Raw genomic sequence first — 20,303 nt, 5'->3', positions numbered from 1 at the left:
AAAAAAAAGGATTTGCAAAACAGAAAAGTTCGAAAAGTGTAAAGTATGTTCATTTATGCACTCAATACTTGGTCGGGGCTCCTTTAGCACAAACTCCAGCATCAGTGAGGTGTGGCATGGAAGCAATCAGCCTGTGGCACTGCTGAGGCGCTATTGAGCCTTCAGCTAGTCTGTCTTGTTGAATCGACGGTTTCTCATCGTTCTCTTGAAAATATCTCATGGATTCCATATAGGGTTCAGGTCAGGCAAGTTGGCTGGCCAATCAAGCACAGTAATATCATGGTCAGCAAACCTTTTGGAAGTGTGGGCACGTGCTAAAGTCCTGCTGGAAAAGGAAATCAGCATCACCATAAAGCTTGTCAGCTGATGGAAGCATAAAGTGCTCCAAAATCTCCTAGTAGACGGCTGCATTGACTTTGGACTTGATAAAACACAATGGACCAACACCAGCAGACCAACACCACGGCACCCCAAATCATCGCTGATTTCAGAAACTTCACACTAGCCTTACCCTCTTTGTGGAGGGTGTCAATGATTGTCTTCTGGACCATTGCCAAATCAGCAGTCTTCCCCATTGTTTTGGTTTCAAAGAACAAGAGATACCCGGAATTTATACTGTAGGGATGGTCACTGAATGACCTGAATACTGGATTTTTTACTTTCATGAGCTGTATTTATTATAAAAAATCTTCTGGTTCTTGGCAGGACATATTAGATCTTTTTAGCAGCAACAACATGAAGTAATCATTTTCTGTATGACTTTATCAGTCTCTAACATCGTTCTTGGCCCACTCTTTAAAACGGTGCTCCAGTTGGTTGAGGTTTGTGGGCATTTGTTTATGCACAGCTCTCACCACAGCATTTCAGTCAGGATGAGGTCTGGACTTTGACTGGGCTATTGCAACACTTAGATTATTTTCTTTTTCAACCGTTCTGTTGTAGATTTGCTGGTGTGTTTGGGATCATTGTCCTGCTGAAAATTTGGCCAAGCTTTAGCTGTCGGGATGGATGGGCTCAGATTTGACTCTAGAATAGCCCTCCACCAGCATGTGTGACTTTTAGTATGAGATGTTTGTTTCTTCTGGCACCTCTTCCTAACATACCATACTTTCTGGTCTTTTCCTAATTGTACTGTCACAAACTTTATCATTTAAAATGTTAACTGAGGCTTGTAGAGTTTGAGCTATAGTTGCTGGGTTGTCTGCCATTTCTATTGTATACTGTCTATTATACGGAGTATTGTAAAGTCTGACCATGGGGTAAATTTTCCTGGGATGTCCACTCCTGGGAAGATTCAATGTCTTCCACATGTGAATAATCTTCCTCACTGTGAAATGATGGACTTCAGATTGTTGGGAAATAGCTGTATTTCCCTTCCCAGATTGAAGGCATCAACAATTGCTACTATAAGATTATTGCTGATGTCTTTCCTCTTTAGCATTGTGTTAACACACACCTGAAGGTTCCAGACCAGCAACCTGCCCTTTGTTTTTTCAAAGACTTTTGTCACTGATGTACTAAATTTCCAACCCTCATTTTGATCCTTATCCATTTTAAGGGGTGGTTCCTTTAAGGCTTGACTGTAAACTACCACTGTTATGATTGGCTAACATCATTGCATAGAAAATAATATCAACACCCCCTTGCTATAGCACGCCAGTGCATGTTTTAAAAACATCCTATCCATATAAAACCGTCATTTACAAACAAAGCATTATGAAACTCTTTACTTACGGTTTGCGATGCAGCTGATGTCAGATCCAATACAGTTGGCTGCTTTATCTTTCAACAAGAGTTTCTTTATGAACTCTCCATTACACTGTGCCTTGTTCACAAAACAATCTTTCACAAGTTCACACTTAACATATAATTAGCTGAAGTACTGAAGTACACCGAATAGGTGTAGTAAGAACTCGAAGTGAGGAGATGGGGCGGTGGAGGGATGCTGATAAACCATCAATGGATAGAGGTAAGTCAGCTGTATTTATACCTATTGGTGTTGATTAACTTGAGTGCGCTCCACTTGTGTTAATTAGGCTAAGTATCCGACACGCTCCTCCCGAACTTTGTTAATAAAACATCATTTAGTCAAATGCTCAGAATAAACATATAATCCACCAACAAGTTGTTCTGCTGTCAGCAGACTCAAGCGCGTGGAGTATGTCAGAAAATTAATGCACAGTGCACACCATATCCAATATACAGCGCCAGTGATTATAATTGGTTAGATTTGCTTAATTTGCATCTGGTGAACACACGTAGGTGGGGCTTATAATGGATGATCATATGCAAATATATTTGTCCACATGACGTCACAGATCCCACAATATCTAAACGAGCCATTTTTGGAGCTTTAATAAATGCTTTATTTATAACGAGGAAGATATTTTAAGTTATGAAACCTGCAGGATGTTTAAATGTTACAAACATTTTTATATGTCAAAACCTCAAAAAAATCTTATGTCATAACCTGTTTAATTACCTTGGCATTTAAAGTCAACAGAAAACTGCACTCTTACTCATTACTTGCGCACTGTGACATAATTTTCAAGTGAAACAGAATATTCATGCAATGATGAAAAAGTGCAGGATTTGATTTCATCCATTAGGAATTGATTTGACCATGAAAAGTGTCAGAGAAACAGTCTGAATGTGAGCTTACAGTGGATTGTGGAGAACTTTTGAAACACCACACACTTTTTGACCATGACCAAGGTCAAAGGAAAGACAGTTTTCACTAATTTACTAGTAACAAACTTTAATTTCTATTTTATAAAACATCTTTGAAAGCAAACCAATGCATGTAATGGCTGTCAGGCAGTCGGTAAGGCTGTTTTCCTTACCCCATGTCAACTATTAAATACAAATACTGTTTCAGCAGCAAAATATCTTCAAAATCATCTTTCTGTATCTTCAAAATCAAACATTATTTGTGTTTGGAAAAAAAACACACCTGTAAAGAAATTCAAAGGAAAAACAAAAAGTTAAGCAATAAAATGTTCTGAAAATGCCCTCCCATTCTGTTTTGTTTCTAAAATGGTGCTATAATGCCGTTGGTCAATCAATTTTTTTTTTTTACAGTTATGTAAATCACAACATAGTAACATAGCAACATTTTGTCAGCCATTTAACACCAAAGACAGGCTTATAAAAATTCAAATGCATTATCTGTAACATATATGCATTATAAGAACTTTTACACCAGTTATTTAATATGAACAATAAATATTTCAGAAAAGCTTATGTAGAATGGTTTTAAATCCCTGAAAGCGGGTACACCATCATGGAAATGTATGCTGAACATGCTAAAATGCCTTTAAAAAAAAAACATCTCTTCTGGTTGTCTTTTCTCTGTGTTAAATCTTGGAAAGCCAAAGAAAGAAAATGAGACTGATAAAATGGAATCTCTAATGTCTTCTTTGCTTTCATGCTATGAAAGATAATAGAGCAATACTTTGTCAAACATAAAAAACAGCCTTAAACTTGAGTCCTCATAATAGCTGAACTGAGGCTATGAAAACACCTCCAGTTTTGGCCATCTTCAAAAAGCACTGCAGTATATATATCATAAATTACTATGAACAATATTATGGAATACGTATCAAGGATTGTGATGTTAAAAACAACGTCAGGTAGTCACAGTCAACATATACTCTATCTCGAAGTATCACAACAAATGTGAGCAACATGTAGATGCAGTAGTAAATAAACAGGTACGATATAACATTCTATTCTCACTCAGTATATGCTGAGCTGATTTAAAACAGATGTAGTATTTCTTTTGTTATCAATGATTTATGCATTAATAAGTAAATGCTCGCCATCCAAAGTTAGTCTTTGGGCGTCAATTCCAGATGCTTTGTGTTTTTGCTTGCGGGTTAAAAACTACAAAAAAACAAGCATAAAACAGTAACACATAAGAAATAAATCATTATAAATTACTGTTCATTGATATTCTTAAAATAAGGATCTGTTCAGTATCATCTCCGATGCCAAAGCCTCTTATATCAGGCTGCTGTTGCCGTCTTGTGGAGCAACTGCATCCATGAGGTCAATCCCTGATCTCTTATCATCTCCAAGAGCTCAACTATGTTCCTCCATGAAAAAAATTGACCATAGCGAGGGCTGTCTGCACCCTCATTCGACCTGCATACTGAGGACAGTCAATATTAACCAATATTATTGAGATGCCGTCATTTGAGGGACTGTAAAGTCATTTAAACTCCTCGGGTTCTTGAAGACAATCAAGGCTGGGAGAGATGTTTCCTCTTGAGTTTCTGAAGCATTCCCTGTTCCTTTGAAAATAAAAGGGGATATGATGCAAAATTCTTGTATTGGCACCAGTTGAGCGGGTCGGTCCAGCATGCCCATGCAACATTCCCCGGGCACATTACAGGCATCTTATGGTGAACAATACTGACATTTTATGCTCCAGGAATTAAAAAAGAAAAAAAAAAAGATTTCATTCAAGAATTCAATAACCTAAATGGACACCAAAAAAAGCAGTGTCCACTATTTGGTCCACAACTTCTGATAAAAAAAGGTTGAAAAAATAACACTGATGAATGTTAATTGAAGTCTCTTGTCTTTATAAAATGTAAAAATATTTAAAAAGTGAAAAAAGCTGTATGAAATAGCAATATATATCACATCAATATGTACAGACGACATGCCTCAGGTTACACATCACTGCAAAAAAAACAACAAACAAATGATATTAGTGATGAGCAAAGCCAAATCCAAAATAAAAATCCAAAACTGCAACATAAAACAGCTATGTGGCATGTGTACTGATGCACACTGCAGTCGATTCATTTAAATAGGCAGTTGTTAATGTTAAAGTCACACACATGAACTGTACAGACATGGTTATGGAATATTCAAGTATCATAAATGCTTTGTTTTACTGACCTTGTGCCAGCAACCTGGTATTGGAAGTCCATCAGGACCCTTGAATGTAAAAAAAAAAAAAATGGGTGTAAGAGCAAAGAATCCGTTTTCAACTGTATTGCAATTCTAATTAACAAATTCATGTTAAAATGGTTTTTAAAAATTATCAATTGTAATTTTCACAATTGTCTGTAAGCATACACTGCACACAAAATCCTAATAATACTACATATTTTTTAAATAAATATGAAGACTTCAACCTAAAATCTCAAACTCCACAAATGATCACAACACCACAAAAAAAAAAAAAAAACATGCTTGCAAAACGCCACAATAATGCCGTGTTATGGAGTAACACTAATAAAATATGAATGAGATTTTGCGTGACAAGTTACAATGTTTCTCGTCGATCTTAGTTAATATTTAATGCATCAGTTTGGGCTTTATAAACCTTGAATAAACATGAATGTTCTCTAACTGTAATCTCTATTGTGTTGTATATACACTACCATTTAAATGTTCGGGTCGTAAGATTTTCTAATGTTTTGAAAGAAGTCTTTTTGCTCACCAAGGCTAAAAACAGCAATATTGTCAAATATCATTACAATGTAAAAGAACATTTTTTTGAATGTAATTTATTGCTGTGATTCAAAGCTGTATTTTCAGCATCATTACTCCATTCTTCAGTCTCACATGATCCTTCAGAAATCATTCTAATATGCTGATTTGTCTTCTTATTATTAAAGTTGAATATATATATATATATAAAGTTCAAAACAGATTCATGATTCTTTGATGAATATAAAGTTCAAAAGAGCAATTATTTGAAAAAGAACGTGTTATAGTTTGTGCAGCCACTTTTGATCCTTGCTGAATAAAAGTATTAATTTCTTTCAAATAAATCAATCTTACTGGCCCCAAACATTTGAACGGTAATGTACCAGTATGTATATGACAGACACAGGATAGTTTAAAAGAAGTAGTTAACAGCGAAAGCAGGAAGTGTCAGAAATCTGCAGGTATAAACAGAGCAGAGAGAGAAGCAGGCAGATATACTGTACCAGTGGGCAGGGGGCCTCAGGGGCCGGCTGCCCCGTTTCCACTGCCTCTTTTTTACATCCATCAGCTCCCTGTCAGCGAGAGCACATATATACAATATACACTGCCATAATGACTAAAAACAAACAAGACACACACACTCACGCTAGAGAGTCCAATCAAAGAGAAACTGAAGCAGAACATCAGTCTATAGAAACATACAGAAGAAAGGTGAGGAAATGTGGAAAAGGGAAAAAGATGTCTGTGAAATATCGGTGTTCCCAGATGGGCACACTTTGTTGTTCCTGACAGAATTACCCGGTATGTTTTTTCACTGGATTTTCAGCAGCATGAATCTGTAACACATCACCACATATAAACATGAAAAGTAGCTATAACACGCACCACGGGACAGGGCTGGTCCAGACCCGGCGGCCCCTGTTCGCCTTTCTTTCCCTTGAGCCCTCTCTTTCCAACAGGACCGCGATCTCCCTGTGAACAGGAGGATCCACAAGATCGTTTTAAGTAAAAGACTATGTACAGTCAGTAAATGAATAAATGACTGTTTTTTGAACATGTATGAAGGCTTCATTGATTATCTGAGGTAAATATCATACAGTACCCTGTCTCCTTTCTCTCCACGATCACCCCTGTCTCCCTTAATGCCAGGAAAACCCTACAGTAAATTAAAATCAAAATTACACTGGAAAACTTCCATTGAAAAACAAAAGATCAATCCTTAAGATGTATGTACAGTAAGAATGAATGAATGAATAAATAAATGCTGTTTACATCTAATCCAGGTTCCCCTTGTTTTCCCTGTGAAAGATAACAAAAATACTTTTAGCTACATTTATATTTTATGTGTGGATTATCTGGAAGGTACTAATGTAATATTATTTTACAGTTAGGTCTAGGCATTATTTCTGACATTTATCAAATCAAATCAAAATTCATTCATAAAGCACCACAGAGGGGTTAAAAAGAGAATACTGAAATAATGAAAGAGAGATAAAAAGAATCAGATAAACCCCACAAATACATCTGCTCAAACTTAATTGTCATTAAAAATAGCAATTAGTTGAATTTATGATTTGATTTACCTTTTCACCCTTTGTGCCGGGAAGACCAACTAATCCTGTTGCTCCTGGGGCCCCTTGAGGACCATGAAGGCCCTATAAAACATAATAATAGGTATAAAACATTGGATATGGTATGGTTATGGCTTACAGATGTTATGAATATGGATAACACCATAATCACAACATCCACAGGCCAGTCATGTTTCATGTTTGAGAATATTGCTTTTGTTTTTAAATCCTGGACTAGTGCATTATGAGATTAGATGTGGTCTCACTTGTATTCCTGCAGCACCAGTTTCTCCCTTCTCTCCTTTAATACTCTCCCCTGGATCGCCCTATGAGAGATTCAATACAGCGTTAGACTGATACAATGCATGGAGTATGATTTTACTGGATATCTCCGTTTATTAGGAAGTTTAAAGTAGTTAAGTTAGCTTTATGATGACGTGTTTCATATCAAGACAAAAAGTTTGATAAACCACTCAATTTAGGATAAATCACTAAATGAATAGACTTTGTTTAAAGTCTGAATAATAAAAAATAAAATAAAATAAACACCTACTTTGGGGCCTGACAAGCCACGATGACCCTAAAACACAAATAAAAATCTGTCATAATCTTTGAATGATGTTATGATATCACTCTTAAAAGTCAAGATCTTGCAGATAAATGGCAAAAAAAGAAGGGAGAATTTATGGTCAGGTTAAGTTATCAAATTAACTGAAAGCATAATATCATGCATATCTAAGATGTGCCTCACCATGTATCCAGGTGGTCCTGGTGGACCTGGAGGCCCTGGTGGTCCAGGCTGTGAAATCATCTGAACCTGTAGACAGCCATAAAACCACAGCTAAAGATAACTGTATTCTTAATACTAGAATATTAATAAAAAAATAAAAAAATGTGGGTGCAATTGTACTGACCAGATTGTCTTCTAGTATAGACTCTCCTTTCTCTCCTTTCTGCCCATCCATTCCCTATAACACATTTGATTAATATTATAAATGATAATATGACAACAAATAAATTGGATTTAGAAGATTTATCACTTTGAATACTTACAGAGGGACCAGAGAGGCCCATTTCTCCTTTCTCCCCCCTGTCTCCAGGTTCACCAGGCTCCCCAGTGTCTCCCTTTTCACCCTGATGATCAAAACAATCCAAATATTGATTAGCAACTCATCTGCATGAACATCAGAATAGCTCATATGCTGTAGGTTCTATATAGGTGCTTGTCCTTGCAAAACTTTGTATATTTCTATAAAATAAAAATAAAACAACTGATATTCTTGTAAATGAGTTGAACCAATTATCACCGTTTCGCCATCAACCCCAGCAGGGCCAGGCAAGCCAAGTTCACCCTGTTTGGATGAATGAAACACACAGAAGTTCAGAATTGATATGAATTAGATCATTTAGTTCTAGCACAAGCTTTGTGTGGCTTTAAATACAAAAATCATGGAAACAACACACTCTGAGCCACTCATTAGGAGTTTAGCAGATTTCGATATTCACCTTTGAACCTTCTTTTCCGGGTGGTCCCGGGGGTCCAGGAGGGCCAGGTGGTCCCTGTTAGTTAAGCAAGCGGAACAGACATAATTAAAGCTTATAAAATGCTCTTTTTGCAAAACCACTTTACATTTTGAGAACCACAAACCTCTGATAGACCTCATTTTACGACTGCTATAAAACAGGAAATGTTGTTCCAATATAATTCTTCATGTGAAATCTTGTGGAGTATGAAAACAACATCCTGAATGATACTTCACAATGTTGATGGCATTCTTTGAAGGAAATATTGCTGTTCTTTAGACTGATACAAACCATAATTACGGCCGACATTTTTGCATTTCCTTGTCACCGTATTCAATGTATCTGTCACGCTTTGTGGTTCGATAAACATTTCAGACTGATTATACTGTTGATAGAGATGACCACAAAGCCTTGCAAATGTCCAAAACGATAAAATTCCTAATTTTTCCTCCTATTTCTCAATTGCAATGTGACAAAACACAGAATTTCAAAGAATGGCATCGTCTAGAACATGTAAACATGTAACCGCAAGAAGCATTCATTAAACAACCCAGATCCACATTCTCAATACAAGAACAACAACATTTGCAACTAACGACATCTAATTTGATAAAATATGTCTTGGTACGTTACATAAAGAATATGTTTCAAAGCATTCTTATTTTAATTATTTTTTACATTTCATTTAGTCAGCGATGTTTGCTTCACACCATTTTACAACAATGTTGCATGCATGCTACCAGCTTTGATTATAATATTTATATTGAATTATTGAAAATGTATCTTGAATGATCTATTTTGAATTAGCATGATATGCTGAAATAATAATGAATTGTTTTAAATTCACAAGCACACACAGTGAGTATTTGTTAAGGATAATTAGGCTGCAAGTTCAACTGAAATAGCCAAAAATGGCAACTCATGCTACAGTACAGTTACCGAGACACTGATGGTTTTGATGGCCTGCCAGAAGAAAAAAAAATCAAGTCTGACTGCAATTTCAGAACATATTATGGCATTTGGTTTTAATATAACCATGAATTTATAGTCATCTGTTGTTTACATAATTGCATTACAAGAAGTCTAACCAGTAACATCTAGTTTACATGAATCCAGATGACCGACTGGCAAAAATAACAGTCGTTAGGAAGTTTTTCTAGCAATTGCCATCAACAAAATCACGGCTCACCTGAAAGGCATCTAAGAGTTTGCCATTGAAGTCAATGATATCACCGGATCCTGATGTGCCTTTTTCACCAGGGCGGCCCTGCCACGATCAAAACAACTGTTACACAACTGATCACACATATGTAAGTATTCTCAGATGTGAAGAGGTGCTTCTCTGCTTTTGTTTCATCCAAAGCAACATACATTGCAATCAAGATATACATTATATCAGTTCATGTATTACCTGAGAATTAAACCTATGATCTTGGCATTGCTAGCAAAATGGACTTTTGTTGCATTTGCTTGTTCATTTCTCGATTTATGTTTTTAAAGGTACACTCAATTTTTATACATTGTATCCTAAGTGTACAATACTATAGTATTTTTAAATGCAAGTTAGGTGCAATATAATTTTTTTTAAATAATTTTTTTAAACTCTGGAAAGCTATTTGTGCTACAAACCAGTGCATATTTACGATTATGACAGTAAATTAAAATTTCAAGCAGCATAACTGACTCTTTGTGTACAGCTAAAATCACTGAAAGCAAATGACACTGGAAGCCTCACATTCAAGTTATGAAAGTCCAAAACAATGGTCAGCATAAAATTGAATGAGCACACTTTGAATAAACGTATGATGCATCGTTCCTCACCGGTTCGCCCTGGGGCCCTTGTTCTCCAACATCTCCCTGAGAAATACAAAGCCCAAATCAAACCAATACAGTCAAGCACACTGACCTGGGGGTCCCTGTGGTCCTGGGTAACCCTGATCACCAACTTCACCCTGTAAAACAGTTAAACATCCAGTTTACAGGCATTTAAAGACATTCAACACTAAAACGTGGAAAAAGCAACAGATTTGTTCTTCCATATTGTGATATTGGATCTGTCCATCAGTTGTTGATTGGATGGAGGCAGACCTGAATGAGAGCTTGCTCTTATATACGATTATCATTTTTGTTAATATTTTAAATTAGATTTTATTTTATATTTTATTTTTTCTGTTTTCATTTTTATTTTAGTAAAAGTTGTAGTCATTTTGTTGAACATTTTATATAGTTTTTATTTTTATTATTTTGTTTTAATTTATTGCAGGTTATATTAATTATTTTAATACATCAACTTAACTAAACAAAAATTAAAAACGGTGCATTGGCAACTAGTTAAAATAAAATAAAATAAAATATAATGTTAATTTTATGTAGTTTAGTTTAAGTAATGAATGTTTTCTTTTGGTTTTAGTTTTAGTTAACAATTACAACCCTGGCACTCACCAGAAGATTAAGTTATGACATTTTGATTTAAAATGATGGGCTTAAAGGTAAATAATTATATATATAAAAAAAAAGAAACATATGCACACATGAATCGTTTACAATAAGATCAGTAAGATGTATTTAGAAAACCAAGAAAGAAAGTTTTCTTTTTTATTTACCCTACTTACTTTCTTAATGTTGATGGTCTTATTCACTGTAGAATCTAATTAGTTGGGCTTACTTAAAAAAAGCATGCAAACTGATTGCCTTGAAAAAACGAAGTAAAGTGAAATAGGAATAGTATGTTGTACTGACAGATGCTTAGTTAGTATAGTTTACTTACACGAGAGTTCTAGTAACTACAAAAGAACTGTAGGGGGTACTTGATCCTTTCATTTAGGTTTACTAGCAAATAAAATGGTTATTGTTACAAGTAATGAAAATAAATGAAATTGAATTGTTACCATTGTTGTGATTCACGTGCTGAATGTTTAAGTCTGTGTGTGACTTTAGCATGTTACCACACACAATTTAAGGATTATATAAACCCAAATAAAAGCATCTCAAGGTATTTATGTAAAAAGAAATTTGATAAAGTTCATTAATAAACACACACTAATAATACACTAATGCTTTAATTAGAAGACCGATCATAGTAAATTGTTTTATTTGCCTTGAAAGTAGCTGTAACTTAATAAAACCTAGTAAGTACAACAACTAAGTAAAGATAACTAACTAAATCTAAGTAAGGTAAACTATTGGATTTTACAGTGTTGTGAACAATACATAATTGCAAATTATTCAAAATTCAAAAAATTTAAAATCCTGGTCTTGGTAATTTTTCAATGTAAAAGCTTTCTTCTTCAAGGAAACATTTTCCTTTTGGTGGACATCACCAAAACCCCCTCCAGTCACATACAAATAGCACTTTTCAATTTTCACAGATAAAAAATATAGTCCAGCACCAACATGTTTCTTATATCCTGTTTCACTTAGAAATAAAATCACATTACAGAATTAAAAATGGTTGCGAACACCATTTCATGCTGACTTTTTGTACAACAGGTCCATGCGGCTGCAACACCACGGCTAGAACATACTCGCATACAGTATGTTTCTCATCTTAGTCTCACACATGTACTAAAACCAAACTGATATTACACATTAGAAGTCATTCCAGTGAAACAGGCAGAAACTAATTCAAGACCTCATACAGATGTCAGTGCAACCAGACGTCAGTGTTTAAGTCAGCAAGCACTATAGCACAAAAGGCAAAACACTCAAACATGCTGTTCATATTTATGCCAAGAGGAAAGAATTTAGTCTTTCAGAAAATTGCGAAAGCAAGACATTTTCCTAAAAAAACAAGAAACATCTTGGCCTCAAGGATGAGCACACACACAGATTTTATATGTTTTAATCTTACCGGTTTTCCTGGTAAACCTTTTTGTCCCTGCAGAGGAAAGTAACATACAATAATATAATGTGAGCCATGAAGACCATGACCATGTTGATCAGAAACAGTGCTGGTTCCACTCACCTCCATTCCTTCTTGTCCAGGAGCACCCTAGAGAGACAGAAAGTATTTAAGAGTTACTTTAATACACCAAACTTTCAAGATGTACGCCAGTGTTTGATTGATGCCAGAGCTCTTTTTTAAAAGAGACCGGAGAACCAAATGTCATGTGCCAATCCTTCAGTTGCAGTGCATCATTATTAACATTAAATGGCTTGTTGGGTTAGTTTGTGGTATAAGTTTCACATTAAATATCAAGTCAAGTCAAATTTATATGTATAGCGCTTTCCACACGACTCCAGTCCATCAATTCATGGCTTGTGATGTGAAAAGCTCTGTGTTTGTAAAAACCAAATCCATCATTGAGACATAATTTAATTGTAAAATACGAGTCCTCTATCCATAATGTTGCTTTCTCAAGTGAAAAAAGTTGTCGTCTGAATCAGGAGAGAGATATGCACAGATCAAGCACCATTTATAAGTGAAAAGTCTAAAACAGTTCTAAACAAATATATGTTGGTGGATTTTGATGTGAGAGGACAAAATGGGATGGATATTTTCACTGGAGGAAGCGTTATTATGCATTATGGACTTGTTTTTTGGCCAAACGTGATGGTTTAGCGTTAAAATGCCGTAATGATGAATTTGTTTCTTACAAACATGCAGCTTTCCTCTTCATAAGACATTAATTGATGGACTGGAGTTGTGTGGATTACTTGTGCATGATTGTGATGCTTTTATCAGCTGTTTGGTCTCTCATTCTGATGGCACCCATTCACTGCAGAGGATCCATTTGTGAGAAAGTGATGTAATTTCTAAATTTCTTCAAATCTGTTCTGATGTAGAAACAAACCCATCTACATCTTGCTTATATATACATATTAGAACTGCCAAATGTGACTAAATGCTTAACATAGTCACATTTAAAGGGTTAGTTCACCCAAAAATGAAAATGCTGAACGTAAACAACACTGATTACATTGATTACATTCTGGGATACTCTCCAAAATGGTGGAAGACGGTAACTCGGGGAAAAGAATTGCTGAATAAATTATGTTATTATTGTTTTCTTTGCGCATAAAAAGTAGCTTGTAGCTAAAGGTTATTATGCATTATGGACTTGTTTTTTGGCCAAACTTGGTTAAATAAAGGTAAATAAAAATAAAATAAATTGATGGACTGGAGTTGTGTGGATTACTTGTGCATTATTGTGATGTTTTTATCAGCTGTTTGGACTCTCATTCTGACGGCACCCATTCACTGCAGAGGATCCGTTTGTGAGAAAGTGATGTAATTTCTACATTTCTTCAAATCTGTTCTGATGTAGAACAAACCCATCTACACAATGATGAATTTGTTTCTTACAAACACGCAGCTTTCCTCTTCATAAGACATTAATTGATGGACTGGAGTTGTGTGGATTACTTGTGCATTATTGTGATGTTTTTATCAGCTGTTTGAACTCTCATTCTGACGGCATCCATTCACTGCAGAGGATCCATTTGTGAGAAAGTGATGTAATTTCTACATTTCTTCAAATCTGTTCTGATGTAGAAACAAACCCATCTACATCTTTGATGGCCTGAGAGTGAGTCCATTTTAGGTAAATGTTCATTTTTGGGTGAATTGGGGTGAATCTGGAGCCTATTTTATTTAGAAATTTAACTTGATAAATGTGAACTGTCCTTCCATTCATTTCCTATAAGCTGAGAGGATAGGTTATCAAAATTTTAATTACCTAGTTAATTTTCACAGCATTTTTTTTTGCAGACGGGTTTGTCTGCCATTTAACCACTAGGGGGCAGTGATGTACAACTTTGCTTATTTTGGTTGAACGTTTGCCATCAAATATTAGCCACCAATAGCAAACACCTGCTCACATTGATGCTAAGTTATTATAGGTTTCTTATCATTTTATAACAGAGGTTTTAAGTGTTTTGTCATACACAGAGAGAGAAAGAGTGTATATAACTGCATGCATCTTTTGGAGGATGTGCTGGGTGAATGTATTATGATATAAACTTAGGATGTCAAGCAATGTTTTTCATTTTGTAATCGATATTCTTGTCCTCATTCTGTACCTAAATTATCAACAGAATGAATGAAGACATGGCACACATATGCATACACATAATCTAGTCAGATGTAGTATTTTATGTCAAGCAGACTTCAAAGCTGGTATTCAGCCACAATACACAGAGACATAATTTTATGTTCCCTGTCAAAAATGAACAAAACCAGAGGAAGCGCTTGGGAAAATCAGAAGCACTGTACTGTTCGCTTTCCCCATCTTCCTTCAAGCTGTGCTTCTTAACAAGGTGGTTTTGCCAGTGAAAAACACAACAATAGGAGATAACTAGCTAGCAAGTTGTTATGTCAGGGAAACATCTGTGACCAACATGGTGCAGAATTTCATAGATTTCAGCTTTCATAAAACATTTCTTTAAACACAAGCTTGACGACAAAGTAGAGCTGTGCAAACAGAACATCTCGTCTCTTAGTTTTTTTTCCACAGGACTCTTATGAAAAGCTCTACTTCTGCACAGTCACACAGACTCTCTTTGTACATGTGCTGTTTTAGCCTACTATGTGTTTTTAGACTCATCAAATGATATCACAATTGTGTTACTTTGTGCTTGAAGTGGGTAGTATAGATGTTGGTACCTCGTTTATATATACATAAGTACCTTGTTTCTATATGCATATTAGAACTGCCAAATGTGACTAAATGCTTAACATAGTCACATTTAAAGGGTTAGTTCACCCAAAAATGAAAATGCTGAACGTAAACAACGCTGATTACATTGATTACGTTCTGGGTTACTTTTCAAAAATGGCGGAAGACGGTAACTCGGGGAGAAGAATTGCTGAATAAATTATGTTATTATTGTTTTCTTTGCGCATAAAAAGTAGCTCGTAGCTTCGTAAAAATACTGTTGAACCCCTGATGTCACATGGACTATTTTACTGATGTCCTTATACGTTTCTGTGCATTGATCGTTGTAGTATCCTTGCTGTCTATGGGAGGGTCAGAAAGCTCTCAGATTCCATCCAAAATATCTTAATTTGTGTTCCGAAGATGAATGAAGGTCTTACGGGTTTGAAACGACATGAGGGTGAGTAATTAATGACAGAATTTTCATTTTTGGGTGAACTAACCCTTTAATGTATTTAATGCATTTACCGTTTTTTGTTGTTGTTTTTTTTACTTTTTGTGTGCGTGTGATTTCCAAAGACTGGCTACTTATACATATATATATATATAATGTTTTTGTTTTTTTTACTGATACCATTCAAAACTTTGATTTGTTGGAAGGCTATTTTTCTTTTTGAATATATTTAAATGTGTAATTTATTCCTGTGATGTCAAAGCTGTATTTTCAGCATCATTACTCCAATCTTCAGTGTCTCATGATCCTTCAGAAATCATTCTAATATGCTGATTTGCTGCTGGAAAAAAAAATCTTATTTTTATCAATGTTGAAAACAGTATTTTTGTGGAAACCATGATACGTTTCAGGATTTTTGATGAATAGAAAGTTCAAAAGAACAGCTTTTATTTGAAATAGAAATCTTTTGTAACATTATAAATGTCTTTACTGTCACTTTTAATCAAATTATTACATCCTTGCTGTAAAAAGCATTAATTTCACTGAAAAAAATACTGACCCCAAACTTTTGAATGGTAGCATGTGTGTTTGTGTGTGTTTGTGTGTACACACACACACATATACACACATATATATTTAAACTATAGTTTGATGCAGATAATCCTGAGTAAATGAGATTCCCCACATGTTTGCCAAACCCCCAAATGTCGTGTAAAATCAAGCAAAGTGAGTTTGGTAATTTAAAATGTCAGTCAGACGGCTTCTTCATATATGAATGAACGGTTCTTGGCCAGAGTAATCTATAATATGCTACAGATTTACTGCTGATAGTCAAAACCTTGGCTTGTGAAACTAACAGTCTAATAAGAGCGACATTACAGACTTCCACAGAAAAGAGTATGTAATGCCTCTCATAATTTGCCACTATGCAGGAATAATTTCTGCCTGGTATTGCAAAACAAAATTGACAGACCAGTATGCCAGTGAGAACCAGCCCAGTTTGAGTGAAATAAAACCATTTCCAGTTCACTTTTAGTCCAAATTAAACTGCCTTCATGATAAGAAACTAAAAAGGATGAACTTAATTTGAAGCGACCTAAGGAGAGAAATGGTGGGAGAACTGTTCCTGAACCTGGATTCGTGCCATATCTCTTTTCGGGACGTTCAGGAACATCAGAGCTCGTCAAGAACACACTGTGGCCGTGTCTTACCCAAACCAGATGAGTCTTGAGCCTTAAAATCTATATTTGGTTTAGCTTTAGGTGAGCCATAATGCACTGGCATAGACTGTGGTTTTCAAACGCCCCGCCGGGCGAATGATGAACTGGATTTGCCCCTTTCCCCTCTAACCTCTCTCTCTCCATCACCTCTGGCTGAACAAAACACAACCGTCAGATGACAGAGGCCAGAGCGGAGCAACGCTAATGCCTAACCTTTAAAGTACAACCTGTAACTGTTGTAAACCACAGGCTGCTATAGTACAAAAACAGCTTCAGAAAAATCTAATTGTATAATTAGGGTCCCCTAGGTAAAAAAAAAAAAATCAGTTTGTGGTGTTAGTTGGTGCCCTACACCATTTGCTTACTCTGTGTATGCTTTTTTTTTTTTTTTTTAATCGCGCACACACACACACACACACACACACACACACACACACACACACTACATTTTTTAACATATTTAACTTTTTAAAATGACTCTGTTACATTGAGCTGAACAAACACAATTCTTGAACATTTGTCACGGCTTATTTTCATTATGTACTCATTTCATTATGTTTAAGCTGCGACGTAATGATTTTTTGTTGAGACTATATGAATCATGAGTCAGTTTTGTTGACAAACAGTAACAAACTGGGCAGTAGATTTGCAGTTCCCTGTATGCTTTGCATGGGACTGCACTCAGAGAATAAATATTAAAATTAAGTGTAATTTTGTATGTTTTTCAGTAAAGAGAAAGACTTTTTAGTGTTTATTGTTAAGTTGTGATGGACATTTAGAAGAGTTTCCATTATGCTTTTGAGATTTGGGGTTCAGCAAAATATCATTTGTTTAATTAAAGGAACTTTTTTAGTTTTGCTGTACACTTTTTTAGTCTTGATGTGTCGTTTTATTTCAGTTAAGTTTAGTTAAGTTTAAGTATGGCTTAAGTGTCCAAATCCACTGTAAAATGATTTTTTCAAGGGGTTGAATAAAACAAAGATTATTGGAGGACATTTTACAAAAAAATACTATTTCAGTCTTTCTACTTCAACTTTTTACATTGTTACTCACTGTTTCTCTGTAATTATTAGCAAATTTTTTCTACACCATGTTTCTACACCTTTTTTTCAGGCCACTGTGAATGCACTTATCATTTATGAAAATGCACATATGATTTATGAAACTGATTTTCAATTAAGAGAGTAAGATCTGTCAATATCTTTCAGAGGTTATGCAAACATTTATTTGCCTTGACTGGATCTGATATAGTCTGTTCTGTGATTTGAGTTGTTATATTTGAGCATTCAAATAAGATTCAAATAATCCTGTTGTAGCCTGTACAATTTCCATGAGATGACCCCTTTAAGCAAGGAAATGCACAATTTTTAAGGCATCACAGAAGCAGGTAAAATGAGCGAAGCGTCTTACCGATTCTCCTGGTGGGCCGCGGGGACCGTCCTTCCCTGTGTTTCCTGGGGGCCCTCTTGCACCAGGTGCTCCAGGAGGGCCTGGAGGTCCAGGTGGGCCAGCTTGTCCTTGATCACCCTGATGGAAACATAGACATGTGATATAGAATAAATTCCTCAAATAAGTCACAGCAAAACATAAGCACAACAAAAGCACAAATAAAATTTTCTTGAAGTATATATTTTGTTTAAGTATCTTTTTTTTTTGGAAAAGTGAATGGAAGATGATGTTTTAAGTTTCATTATTACAGCTTATTTATTGTATATAAGCCTGTAGTGAATAATAATAATAATAATATTACATTAATAAATAATAAAAAATAATTATGCCTTTAGCACTGTAAAAAATATTTCTAAGCTATAAATAAAACATAAAATGTTATTGTGTTAATAGCACATTAACACAATAAAATGTATTTGCTACTTGCTGTTATATATATATATATATATATGTGTGTGTGTATATATATATATATTTAATCTATCAGCAATTTCTAAGTAAAGATCATTTCAAAGTAAATTCTACACCAAATTTTAGTGTATAATGACAATCTGTCGATTCTTATACATCTAAAATGGTGAATCTCATAAAAAAATTGTAATACAGTATTTTCAGGATCATTATTATTATTATTTATTTTTTGTAGTGCTGGGCAATGATTAATCACATCCAAAATAAAAGTTTTTGTGTATATAATATATGTGTGTGTACTGTATATATTTATTATGTATATATAAAGACACACACATATAGTATATATTTAGAAAATATTAACATGTATTTACATGTATATATTTATATTCATATAATTTATATTATATATAAATATATTTATTATATAAACATAACATATTTTTCTTAAATATATAAATGCATGTGTGTGTATTTATATATACATAATAAATATACACAGTACACACACATATATTATATACACAAAAACTTTTATTTTGGATGTGATTAATCATTGCCCAGCACAAATTTTTTGCATAGTGACATTATATCGCATTACACTTCCTTATCCAAAATATAAAGTCTATTGTTGTTTTTTAATTATGTGGTAAAATATGACCCAAATATTTTTTCGTGAGATCCACCCTGCATCAGCCTCATTCATTGAAGCAGCAAACTTGCATGCAATGCTCTGATCCTTCACACATGGATGAGGTTATTTGATTGTAAATATTGAGACACACAAACAATAACACAAGCAATCACGCAAAATGACATGGGTTAAAAACGAGGAAGATGAAGATCTAGTAAGGGGAGTGTCTGCACATGCCTTGCACACATGCTACCTTCAGCATACGCCTCTGGAAACTGGGCTGATCGGCCGAGATGTAGCTGTGATCGTAACGAGGAAAGACCATCTGTGCATGTGAGTCCCCAATACAAGGAGACAGGAAAACCCCGGAAAAACAGATGGAGGAAAAGACAAAGGAGAAACAATAAGAGCACTGAAAACCTCAGACTGAGGGATAGTGAGGGAACTGAGCAAGATCTCAGGGGCCATGAAGGAAGACAGCCGTCCCAGACATGGAGCGGCTTGGAGATGAAGGCTATGGCAGCAGAGAAGAGACAAACCTTAATGAGAATCTGATTACTATGCAGCCCTGCATGAGTGCCATGACCCTGCGAGAGGAACAGGATGAACAGAGGAGCAGAGATACACAGAGCAGTCATCAAAAAGCATTGACAGGGCATTTCGCTGCAACTGGAATGTGAAAAATCAAACCCAGCAGAGCACCTTGCAGGATTTTGGTCGATTTACTTTTAGTTCAAGATATACCCTTCTAATGACAGACCTACACCTAATGCACACTACCTTTCAAAAGTTTGGAGTCATTAAATTAAAAAAAATTAAAGAAATTAATACTTTTATTCATGAAAGATACATTAAATTATCAAAAACGACAGTAAAGACATTTATAATGTTACAATAAATTTTAATTTCAAATAAATGCTGTTCTTTTGAACTTTCTATTCAACAAAGAATCCAGAAAAAAATGTATCATGGTTCCCACACACACACACAAAAAAA

At 35.0% G+C, this 20,303-nt stretch overlaps 2 protein-coding genes across 3 annotated transcripts in view; both read right to left on the bottom strand.

The window, feature by feature from the left end:
- Window positions 1-2,408: 2,408 nt before the first annotated feature.
- LOC107746550 (collagen alpha-1(XXIII) chain-like) lies at window positions 2,409-8,641 on the bottom strand. Of its 2 annotated transcripts, none has more exons than XM_016560807.1 (14): window positions 8,526-8,641; window positions 8,327-8,371; window positions 8,073-8,153; window positions 7,934-7,987; window positions 7,771-7,836; window positions 7,573-7,599; window positions 7,286-7,345; window positions 7,032-7,103; window positions 6,721-6,747; window positions 6,551-6,604; window positions 6,334-6,420; window positions 5,952-6,064; window positions 4,912-4,950; window positions 2,409-4,295 (listed from the first exon to the last, which is right to left on the bottom strand). In XM_016560807.1, exons 3-14 carry the CDS (start codon window positions 8,091-8,093, stop codon window positions 4,214-4,216), a joined length of 702 nt encoding a protein of 233 aa, XP_016416293.1. In that variant the 5' UTR covers window positions 8,094-8,153; window positions 8,327-8,371; window positions 8,526-8,641; the 3' UTR covers window positions 2,409-4,213. The 2 variants fall into 2 exon arrangements, with proteins under 2 accessions (XP_016416293.1, XP_016416294.1); XM_016560808.1 differs by having other exon boundaries at window positions 5,952-6,020.
- A 1,794-nt stretch (window positions 8,642-10,435) lies between these two features.
- LOC107746549 (collagen alpha-1(XXV) chain-like) overlaps window positions 10,436-20,303 on the bottom strand; it is a 74,253-nt gene continuing 64,385 nt past the window's right edge. Inside the window, exons 8-12 of the mRNA XM_016560806.1 lie at window positions 19,561-19,632; window positions 18,224-18,340; window positions 12,508-12,534; window positions 12,394-12,420; window positions 10,436-10,495 (exon numbers count right to left, since the gene is read on the bottom strand). Of these exons, the coding sequence (XP_016416292.1) occupies window positions 10,436-10,495; window positions 12,394-12,420; window positions 12,508-12,534; window positions 18,224-18,340; window positions 19,561-19,632 (303 nt within the window). The remainder of the gene's footprint in view (window positions 10,496-12,393; window positions 12,421-12,507; window positions 12,535-18,223; window positions 18,341-19,560; window positions 19,633-20,303) is intronic.

Source organism: Sinocyclocheilus rhinocerous, unplaced genomic scaffold, assembly GCF_001515625.1.
Source record: "Sinocyclocheilus rhinocerous isolate Xijiao unplaced genomic scaffold, SAMN03320098_v1.1 scaffold679, whole genome shotgun sequence".
Lineage (NCBI taxonomy): Eukaryota > Metazoa > Chordata > Actinopteri > Cypriniformes > Cyprinidae > Sinocyclocheilus > Sinocyclocheilus rhinocerous.
The sequence above is the reverse complement of the archived record's forward strand: the minus strand, read 5'-3'. Positions and strand labels throughout refer to the sequence as shown.